Here is an 11,145-nt window from a genome sequence, read left to right as displayed (position 1 = left end):
TCACACAGTGTTATCATCAGGCCCCCATCTCGCTCGGCTTCATCTCCTTAAGGACAGGGTATGTTCCTGCCTCTTCAGCCAGATATTTGTTGAGTGTCTTCTTTTTGCTGGGTGTGGGATTTACAGGGTAAGTAAAACAGATGTGGTCTGGAGCACAGTTAAGTGAGAAGAGAGAAAAAGGAGCAGATTATTAAATGCTATTCCTATTATTAATAAATACAACACTGAGATGGATGGCGCATTGATTATATACCAGATGCTGTGTGTGCCCCTTACCAAGCAGGTGCTGCCACCTCCTGATTTACAGAGGAGGAGACAGTGATGGTCACGCAGTTAGGGAGTGGTGAGGGCAGGTTCACACCCACATAGTGGGACCATGCACTTTGCCGAGCCCCAGCCACCTCTCTGGTGGATGCCACAGGAATGAGATGGTTCTATGCCATCACTGATTCGATGGACATGAGTTTGAGCAAACTCCAGGAGATAGTGAATTATAGGAAAGCCTGGAGTGCTGCAGTCCATGGAGTGGCAGAGTTGGACACAACTGAGTGACTGAACTAAAACCTGAGAGTGTGCTAAACTGCTTCAGTCGTGTCTGACTCTTTGTGACCCAAGGGACTGTAGGCCACTAGCTCCTCTGTCCATGGGATTCTCCAGGCAAGAATACTGGAGTGGGTTGCCATGCCCTTCTCCAGGGTATCTTCTCAACCCAGGGATCGAACCCACATCTCTCGTTATCTCTTGCAGTGGCAGGCAGGATCTTTACCGCTAGTGCCACCTGGAAAGCCCCAGGGAACGCTGACAACTAGGAAATGCAGAAAATAAGGGCTGCTCCTAAGTTAAACTGGAAGAGCAGCAAGCACAGGTTGTAAAGAGGAAAACACACGATGAGTGACAACAGTGCCGACAGAAACAAGCCGGGATGTGTTCACCCACAAAGAAAATATCTGTGCCATTCGGAAGAGGAGCCCGTCAGCCCTTGGAGGGACAGTTGGAACCGGAATGAAAACTGAGGCCATGGTCAGCAGTGTCCACCCACACAGCCCGAGTGGCATGGTGTCACCACCAGCTTCCTGCGTCCCCAGAGCTGCTGGGGGTGACATCTGAGTGCTGAGGCTGGGCAACGTCCCCGAGTGAGCTAAGGCATCCCTGCTCTCCTTCCAGTGCTGCTGTGGGGCCCTCTGTGGGCGGCCACCCTCATCCCCTGCTCTGCCACCCACTGGGGCCCTGCTGTCCCCCTGGGATCCTTTCAGTCCTTGAGCTTGGGTGTTCCCAGCCCTCTGCCATGCCGGACTGGGACACAACTCCAGACTTGGGCTGAGATATCAAGGAGACTGTGAATCAGGAAGGACACAGCCCTGGGGCCCTCTACTGACCACATGAGAAGAGCAGGAGAGCAAAGCCCCCTCGGGGAGGAAGCAGAGCTGGGGAACGGGCCCACACCTACCACTGCCTGCGACACAAGTGCCTTTTCTTTGCCTCTCCTTGGCCTGAAACAGACCCCAGCTGCTGGTGCTCCGAAGTGATTCCTAAAGATGCACATCCTGCAAGAGCTATTGTCCTGCTGCTCTGGGGCTGCCTAAGTGTGCTCAGGAGCGTCAGACAAGTGGGGCTGCCACGCCTGATGCTGGGGGAGGGCCTGATGTTGGGGGAGGGCCTGATGCTTGGGGAGGGCCTGATGCTGGACTAGGGTCTGATGCTGGACTAGGGCCTGATGCTGGGGGAGGGCCTGATGCTGGGGGAGGGCCTGATGCTGGGGGAAGGTCTGATGCTGGACTAGGGCCTTATGCTGGACGAGGGCCTGATGCTGGGGGAGGGCCTTATGCTGGGGGAGGGCCTGATGCTAGGGGAGGGCCTGATGCTGGGGAAGGCACTGATGCTGGACTGGGGCCTGATGCTGGGGAAGGCCCTGATGCTGGGGGAGGGCCTGATGCTGGCGGAGGGCCTTATGCTGGGGGAGGGCCTGATGCTGGGGGAGGACCTGATGCTGGAGGATGGCCTGATGCTGAGGGAGCGCCTGATTCTGGAGGAGGGCCCTGATTCTGGGGCAGGAACATCTGATGCTGGACTAGGGTCTGATGCTGGGGGAGGTCCTGATGCTCGACTCGGGCCTGATGCTGGGGGTTAAACATCTGATGCTGGTGGGAAGGTGTGATGGTGGTGGGCAGCCTGCTCCCAGATGTACACAGAGTTGTGATTATAAATCTCTATGAGAAATCTTTTTTTCATACTTTCCTGACCACCTTGCTATGTTCTTTTTTTCTGAAGCATAATTGCTGTGCAATATCGGTTTGATTTCTGCCGTACAGCAACGTGAATTAGCCATAGGTGTACCTGTGTCCCCTCCCTCTTGAATCTCCCTCCCACCTCCCCCTGCTACATTCTTGTTTCTATGGTTATATGAATAATAAAGACTGTTGACTAAAATAACATAAAAAGCTCCCACACACAAGCGTGCACACGCACACTCCTTAGTGCATCATTCGGGTCCACGTCAGGGTTGCCCTCGGCCACCCCGCCCTGGGATCCACGGTGAGCCTCGACACCTGCACTTTGTTCCCACCCTCGGCCCGCTGCCCACACCTCAGCAGCAGAGGAGCCCTGTCCCCGCAGATGCTGAAGTGATAGAGTCCCTTGTCTCCGGAGCCAAGGACATGAATACCAGGTCGGTCGTCCTTTGGGGACACCTATACTTCCACCTTCTAGCCTTTCCATTGTATCCATCCGTTTCTCTTAACAGAATGTCCGTGTGATGACACAGGCTCCCATTACCAGCTCTGGTCTGTTCTCATTGAGAGTACAGCTTACCCTCGGCACTCTTTATTGGCAGTGGGAAATTTGGCTTCGGTACTTTATTGAAAGAAAGCAGTAAATAATACTGTGATAAAAATAGTTCAAAAGTAGACTGTACATACTTTGTCACATATTCAGGAAGTTCACAAAAGATTAATAGAAAAACAGTAACGAATTGTACAAGTAAAGGCAGAATGCACATGTAAAGAGACATTCCGTCTGTGTCTACCAAGATATCAGCTGCATAATAAGGCACCGTGATCTGAACGCATCTCTTGCTGGCTTTTTTAATGTGCTGCTGAAAAAGTAAAAGTTACATTTGCTACTTATACTATCCCAAATGGCTATGTCATTGTAAGGCTCGGAGAACCGCACTCTGAAAAGGACATTCAGGGACAGCCTCTAGTGGACTGACAAAGTTTATTATCCAATTGTGTAGTTTTATAATTTTCAGGGAATAGAGCATAAGACAGCCTTGCACGTAGCCATTTCAGATAAACATCAAAGCATTTAAGCATAAAATACAGTTCCCACCGCCCAAGCCATAACATAGCTTTGGCGAAACTGTAAAGGGAGTCTTATCACGAAACAACAGTCCTTGCTCTCAGAAACAGGTTTTCAGAAGGAAGCCTTTGAATGCCTCAAGGCTCGGCGTATAACCTTTCTTTATCCATTCCCAGCCTCAGGCACTCGGTGAAGGCTCATAACCCTTTGTTATGCTTGTTCCAGCTTCCAACCTTCATCAAGAGTGGAGCAAATACATTTTCAGTATTTGCTTAAAGCCTTCTAGCTCCTCCACAGTCATCAAAATCTAAAAATGTATGCCTAAAAAGGTCCATGCTTTAAACATGTTTACAAACAGACGTAAAAAGATGATTTACATCAGAAAAATAAGGCCTTTGTCAGAGCTGCACTATGCTGTCTGTCTGTCGGGGATGTGGCGCCCTCACTGTCCAGCTCGATGGCTCCACAGTGGATGCAGGGCATCACAATTGGTTCTCGAAGAGTCTCACTGGAGAGGAGGGATCCGGGTCCCCAGAGACTAGGTTACAGGAGAGATTTTCATAGTCTTCTTCTAGTCATCCTCTCAGCTCAAATTTCATCAGAAGCTCACATTTAACACCCAGTACTTTGAAATCGCTTCACGCTGCAGACAAAAAGCATTTCTTCCTAGAAAAAAGGTACAGTTTAGGTCAGTCATTAAAATACAACAGTTGGTTGAAATTAAGTTCGCTTATTTCAGAGTGATTGTTGGAGAGCTTGGTTACATTCTGAAAGGATAATGCACACCGTGTCATGATGATTTTACAATCGCAGTAAAACCCCTTCTCTCATGGTTTAACATTTAAAAATTAAACAAGAATAATTACAATAAATGCATCATTTACAAAAGCCCTATATTTGTTCATAGGATTTATACAGACAAGTATTACAGTACATTCAGTTGAAAGACTAAAATCAGGTATCAGAACATGAACCGATCTGAAAGGCTATTCATAGCCTGGATATACAAGAAAAAGTATATAAATGAAGTCATAGGTTTACATAAATATAAGAAACATTAAATTTTAAAATATTTTCTCTATGGTATTCATGAATTTTTCACTAATTAAAAACTGTAATAAAATATCTTAGAGTCCATATAACAACTATTAACAGATTAAAGATTGCATCATGTTCAAAATGTAGTCTTTATTGTATTCTGGATGCTGTATAATCACCTGCGGAAGTAGTGCAGATAAACTGGAAACAAACACACAGACGAGTCAGTCCTGGGACAGCGGCTGGTGCCCGAGCCCCTCCCCTCCAGACACCCCCCCCCCAACACATTCTGGGCTTCAGCTGCTTTGAGAATTCAGAGAAATGTGAAGGACCAAGCAGATCAAGGAGGGAACTCTGTGGCTGACTTTATTCTAACATATAGCTAAAAGCTGCTGGTAAAAAAAACTTAAAACCCAATCCAGCTTTCTAGCTGAGACGTGAACAGGACAAAGCAGACAGCCTCCTGCTCTTAGAGTGGCTTGAGCAGGGCTGGGCTCCCGGCTTGGACCCACCAGAGGACTACCAAGAGCAGCACCTGCAAGGGAGGGTGGCCCCTCAGCGGCAGCCAACCCCCAGATGCCAGTGCACTTCTGTGTTAAACACTGGCTTCCGGATGGAGAGGCCCAGGGCAGGGCAGCCTTGTGAACCCTGATGCTCTGGGCCCTGTTCCCTCCGAGAATGTGCACGCAGGGCATGGCCAGCAGCACTGCTGCTGTGGGAGGGACACCTGTATGCACGGACGCGAGGGAGACTCGGGCCGTGCTCTGACTACTACGGCGGCAGCCAGGTGCCAAGGTCATGTTCTTTGCTGCTCAGGGCTCTCCCGGGTACAACCTCTGGAGACCTGCTGACCCTCCACTCCTAGGGAGTGGCCTCCGTGCCCCTGCGGAACCAGGCCGGCCTGTACTCACCCCACAGCTCAGCAGGAGTAAGTCCTGACTGTAGCAGAATCCAGCCTCTGCGTTCCTGCCACGCTGCTTGGTCCCACGAGCACAGGAGGAAGAGTGCAAACATAGACTGCGGTTAGTCGTGCAACGTCACACGGGGCACGAGGACACACACACAGCTGCAGCGCCCACTCCTACTGAGGGTCTGGGGAAACTTCCAGAGGGTGGATGAGCTGGAGAGAGCGAGCCTGGGGGCTGCCACGTGGGGGTCCCTGCCACCCGGGGGGGGGGGGGGGGGCGGGGCAGTCACACTAGAGCATCAACGGCACATTCGATGACAGAAACTCCGACATGGGGACAGCTACTCCACAGCTACTCAGCTATTCACAGAGCTCCAGATTCACATATTCGACACAGTCTACTGTTACCCAGTTTTACACTTACCTCATTCCCTCAGCTGCCAGCTTTACGGGAAGAGGTACGAGATGACAAGACCACCATCAAATGTGAAACCTCGACCCCCACCTCTCTGCGGTCCCTTCGGCTGGACCAGCTGCAGACGGGGTGCTGTGCACGGCCAGCCACGAGGACATGAGGGACGCCCACAAGTAAGGAGCCTGCGCGCCTTGTCGTCAGTTTCAGGAGCCCTGTGCCTCTTGTCTTGAAAGTGATGGAAGGATAATTTTAAAGGAATCCCAGTGGATTTGGTGCCTGTGTTTAGGGGTGTGTGTGTGTGTGTGTGTGTGTGTGTGTTTGTGTGTGTGTGTGTGTGCATGTGTTTTCTGGTAGGCAGGTTTCTCTGGATCTGGTGTTAAGGTGGACATCTAACTCTGTGTGTGTGTGTTCGTGTGCGAATGTGCACAAGTGGGTTTTTCTTTGCTCTGTTGCTACGCATGGCAAATTCTAGGATGTTCTGGTGGCTTCATAAAGAACAATTCAAAGTACAAGGGTTTTCTGACCACAGTGGGTAATCTCAATTCTGTCAGTCAACCAGAGACAACATTAAGTACAGGGAAAATGCCTTATCTATAAAACGTGAAAAAATATTTTAGTATTCCAGAAAAAATTTCAGTTGAATATAGTTTAACATTTATGGTATTATAGATGAGAGAATCAGTTTGTTTCTCAAAACTATTTTCTTTCTATTAAGCCCCAATTTGTCTCAAAGGTATTCTTTTAATTGCTAAGTTTACGAAGCCAATGCCTCCACTTTCAGAAAATTTTTGAGGGTTGGTGAATCTCAGATTTTCACGTTCTGTGGAAACTCCCAGGGAGAGCATTGCGGGCTCACCAGGTGCTGGACGTGCTCCATGAGGAGTGGAGGCCGATGCCGCCGGGACCATCCACGTCCCTGTTGGTCATTGCAGTGTCCTGGGTGTGCGGGGACTCCCCTCGGGCATCATGTACCTCCTGGTCTAAATGCTGTCTTTCCTTTTCCCCTTGGTGGACACTGTCATGCTCCAGCTTGCCAGGGAAGCTGAGTCAGCAGGTTTGCTGAGCTGGGTGTGTCCTGAAGCCTCCCTGTGGGACTTGTCCCCAGCTCCAGGCTCTGAGCTGAGCAGCGCTGCAGGAGTGGGGCACAGTGTTGGTGAAGGGGAGCCCAGCAAGCCCTCGTAGGAGGTGCTGGGCTGTGCGATGGTCAGTCTCAGAAAACAAGGCCACACCTGTTGTCTGGGTGGTGCCACATGTGGAGCATTTGATGGGAAGAAGCTCACACAGCCATCTTGTTAGGAAAGACAGCTTGACCATGGCGCTCATGTCCTGCTTTAAAGTGCCCGTTGTCAGCCACAGATGGTGTGGCTTTCTCTTGGGCGTGTCTGTTCCCCATAGAATTCACTGTATTTCCAAAGGTCTTTCTCCTGTGACTCTAATTTTAAGGCGAGGAAGCATGCCACGTCAGTTACTGCTAAGCAAGTGTTTTAACGAATTGCACTTGGGGACTCAAATTTGATCCTCGAGGGGGCAGAGACGGTCCTAGCTAAGTAGCCCCGCAGGGCGGGCCGAGCTGGGTCTTCGCAGGAGAGCAGGCAGCCCCCCAGGCTCGTCTCTGAAGCTGTCTCTGTAAAGAGAGGTTTCAGCTGAGAGTGGGCAGTTGACAGCAGAGTGATGCAATATCTTATAGCCGAGGAAGGAAATAAACCCCAGCAGAAGCCAGGCGAGTCTTCCATTTGCTTCTGGATGGTGGCTGTGGTTAGGACGCAAACTCCAGGCATGTGGCACATGCCTCGTTCCCCTGGAATACGGGAATTTTAAAAGTTTGCCTTTTTTAAAAACTCTCTTTGATCTATTAAGGGGCTTCCCTGGTAGCTCAGACGGTAAAGCATCTGCCTGCAATGTGGGAAATCTGGGTTTGATCCCTGGGAGATCCAAGATCCCCTGGAGATAGAAATGGTAACCCACTCTAGTACTCTTGCCTGGAAACTTCCATGGACGAAGGAGCCTGCTAGGCTACAGTCCATGGGGTCGCAAAGAGTTGGACATGACTGAGCGAATTCACTTTCACTTTCACTTTTTGAGCTATTAAGATACATGTTGTGTTCTCTGGTATAATTATTTCTAGAAAATAAAATATTTCCTATTCTAGGAAACCTACAGTTGACTTAAAGGAACAGTTACTTGAAATTTGATGAGAAGCATTTCAAGCTTTAACCATACATAGACTTCACAGGCTTAAGTGAAGTCTGATGCTATTTGAGTGTATTGAAAAGCCACTGTGTATCTTTAGGGAATTCCCTAGCAGTCCAGTAGCTAGAACTCTGCACTTCCACTGCAGGAGGCCTGGGGTTTGATTCCTGGTTGGAGAACGAGGGTCCTGCAAGCCATGCAGTGGCCTAGTCAAAAAAGAATAACCAGGATCTTAATTTAGCACATAGCTAGTTAGCTGAACAGCAGTGTAGGATAGAAACAGCCCCCATCCAGCCCTCTCCTTGCTTGCTGTGTTATAGTGTTCTGTGTTGAAAGTCTGTGTTGCTCTTTGTGTGTCTGTTGTGAAATGGTGTGCATTCCTGAAGCTCTCTCAGGGACAGATTCCTCTGCTCAGATCTCGGTGTGGTTTCCTCTTCTACATATCTGTCCTCACTGTTTAGAAAGGGAAGAGTGGATGTTTTTCCTTGACTACCCTCCTCCCTTGGATGTGCAGACTTCTGAATCCTTTAAGGTTGGCAATAACTCTCTCATCGGGAAGGAGGTGATTCCATAAGGAATAGCGGGGACTCATTCAGCATTTCATGACTCGGGTGTTCTCTGTAATATGTCTGAACTCTCATTAAGTAGATGGTTTAGAAGATTAAAGGAAAATGGTGAGATACATACTATTTCACTTTTCAAATTTATAAAGAGAATAAATACTAAGGTTAACTTGTTTTATACCCATGTGTAGTAGTGATTCTTGAATTCTGAATGTTTCGTTACTTGTAGGCATGAGTTGCTGGAGGAAGCCGAGAGACAAGGCGTGCCTTGACACAGTGGGACGTGCCAACTGTTGTGGTCTGGCTGGAGATGTGTATGCGCCCCACCCCCACCCCCACCCGCACCCCCGTCCTGGGCTGGGTGTGTCAGTCCCTCCACAGCCACGCATAACCTCCTGCCTCCTGTCTCCTCTCCCCAGCTCTGGGTCGGGATGCCGGCCTGGCAGGTGGCTGCTTGCCGAGCCAACGTGAAGAGCGGCACCATCATGTTCCCCCTGTCAGATACGGAGATCCAGCGTGAGATTGGCATCAGCAACCCACTGCGCCGGCTGAAGCTGCGGCTGGCGATCCAGGAGAGCATGTCCCTGACAGGCCGCTCCACCCCGTCGAGAAGGGTACGCCTCCCTCCTTCCCTAGGGAGAGTTTGCGCCGGGTTTGTGTCGCTTCCGGGGTTCTCTATACAGACATCCACTGTTCCAGCTTAAAGTTCTAGCATTCAAAACCATAACAGCTTTTCATTTGCGGCAGTAGTGTTGTTAAAAGCTAGATGATTGAATACTTCAGACAGATTATTTTTGTAATAGCTGGGCTGCAGTGGCAGTGTTAATAGAGAAATGGGAGTTTTTGAAAACATAAAAATGGACTTTTGAAAATGTGAAAATTATTTTTAAAAAAGGAAGTTTTTGAAAATGTATTAAAATAAATGTAAATATAAACGTCAAGAAAGTGAAAGAGAAAAGGCTTAGCCCCCAGGCTGCATTGTTTTTCCCTTATTTGCCTTGTCGGGGCTGTCCTCTTCGGCAGTTTCCTTTTCGGGAGCTGTAGACCCTGGGCTCTCACAGTTTTAAGAGTCCATACATCTGCCAGGTCACACCAAGTAGTATCGTGCTCATCCAAGTTTCCTCCACGTGGGAAGATCTTGAAAGTCCTGTAAGAGGGTCCTCCCAGTTGGAAAAATTAAAACGCATCTGGTGGAAATGTGGATTGTTGCCAGGAGATCAGGGCTGGCCAGCTCATTTCTCGAGTGCAGACTCAGGACACAGCTCAGTCCCCACGCTCGGTGTGTCCACTCTGGAGAGGAACCCTGGTGAGGAGACGTGACCTCCCAGATGTACCTGCCCTGAGGAGCAGGTGGAGCCTGACTCAGGCTCATGGTTATTTTACACAGAAAGCGTGAAGGCTCTCGGGTCCGTTTGTCTTCCTTGTTTCTAAGGGTGAGCGTGAGGGTGGTTCACTCCCCCCGCACTGAGGCACTTGTTCTCAGCGTATCTGCTCTGCTCTCTGTGCCCCCGAGGGTTCACTCGAGCCACCTTTTTAGAAATGAAGGTGCCGAGGGTTCCCCAGAGGTTTTATTAAAGCATCTCAGTAAAGGGAGCATTTTATGAATTGAGTTTAACGGGTGGTGAACTCAAGCAGCATCCCCCCCTCCGCCCCCTGCCCTGAGGATGGTGTTGGGGGAGGGGCATGGGCAGAACCCCTGATGAGCTCCTGGGGATGGGGAAGGTGGCAGGAAAGAGGGGGAGGGCTGTTCCTTGTGGGGTGTCCACAGATTGTACCTTACCCCTCACTGATGAGCACTTAGGCAGTTTCCAAACACTTGCCACTGTTCTGGAGAAAACAATCATTGCCCAGCTCCTACTCAATTTCATAGAATATGTTTCTAGAATTGGAGTGTAAACATCTGCTTTATTCATTCCATCCTCTGTTCATCCACCCATCCAGCCAGCCAGCCAGCCAGCCAGCCATCTGTTCATGTATCTGTCCACTCACTAATTCATCCATCCATCCATCCACCCATCCATCCATCCACCTGTCCATAGAGTCACCCAGTCATCTGTCTATCCATCTATCTACTCACTAATCCATTCATCCACCCATCTATCCATCTTCCATCTATCAATCTACCCATCTATCCAACCACCCATCTGTCCATGCATCTATCCAACCACCCATCCATCCATCCACCCACTCATCCACCCACCCATCCACTCATTTATCCATCCATCCATCCATCCATCTACACAAACTTCCTTCCTCCCTCCCCCGATCCCTTCCTTCCATAATTTGTTCCTCAGTAGAACTTTACGTTTTTGTGCAGATTGGTATTTTATTCCTCTTAAGTTTAACCATAGGGTATTTCTGTTCCCCCACCATCTTGCTCTTTGGGATTGCATCCTTTCTCCACTGCACTTTCGAGCAGTTACGTGATTCTCTTGCCAACAGTGACTCTGGGGAGTGTCAGCATCTGACCCCCTGGCAGAGCTGTTCTATTATCACCGTGTTTCAGCTGACACTCTCGGATGTTTCAGGTAGGCCATCGTATCATCCTTAATCAGTGGCTATTTTATTTCCCTCTTTCAGCAACCACAATTATTATGGAATTTTCTTGTCTGATAGCACATGCTAGAACTTTCAGAGCATTGATAATTAACAGAGGTGATCACAGCATCCTTGACTTGTCCCTGACTTTAATGAGACCACTTGGAACACATCACGATTCAGTGTGATTTTGGCCC

At 49.3% G+C, this 11,145-nt stretch overlaps 1 protein-coding gene and 1 long non-coding RNA gene across 2 annotated transcripts; one reads left to right on the top strand and one right to left on the bottom strand.

Annotated features, from left to right (window-relative positions):
* Positions 1-2,835: 2,835 nt before the first annotated feature.
* On the bottom strand, positions 2,836-6,694 carry LOC120865828. The gene is made up of 2 exons (XR_005721525.1): positions 5,247-6,694; positions 2,836-3,963 (listed from the first exon to the last, which is right to left on the bottom strand). It is a non-coding gene; the product is annotated as an uncharacterized LOC120865828 (long non-coding RNA).
* A 2,147-nt stretch (positions 6,695-8,841) lies between these two features.
* On the top strand, positions 8,842-9,243 carry LOC120865812 (liprin-alpha-4-like). Its single transcript, XM_040243203.1, has one exon. It carries the CDS (start codon positions 8,842-8,844, stop codon positions 9,112-9,114), a length of 273 nt encoding a protein of 90 aa, XP_040099137.1. The 3' UTR covers positions 9,115-9,243.
* Positions 9,244-11,145: the final 1,902 nt, after the last annotated feature.

This window comes from Oryx dammah, unplaced genomic scaffold (genome assembly GCF_014754425.2).
Source record: "Oryx dammah isolate SB20612 unplaced genomic scaffold, SCBI_Odam_1.1 HiC_scaffold_1, whole genome shotgun sequence".
Lineage (NCBI taxonomy): Eukaryota > Metazoa > Chordata > Mammalia > Artiodactyla > Bovidae > Oryx > Oryx dammah.
This window is presented reverse-complemented; position numbering and strand designations above follow the sequence as displayed.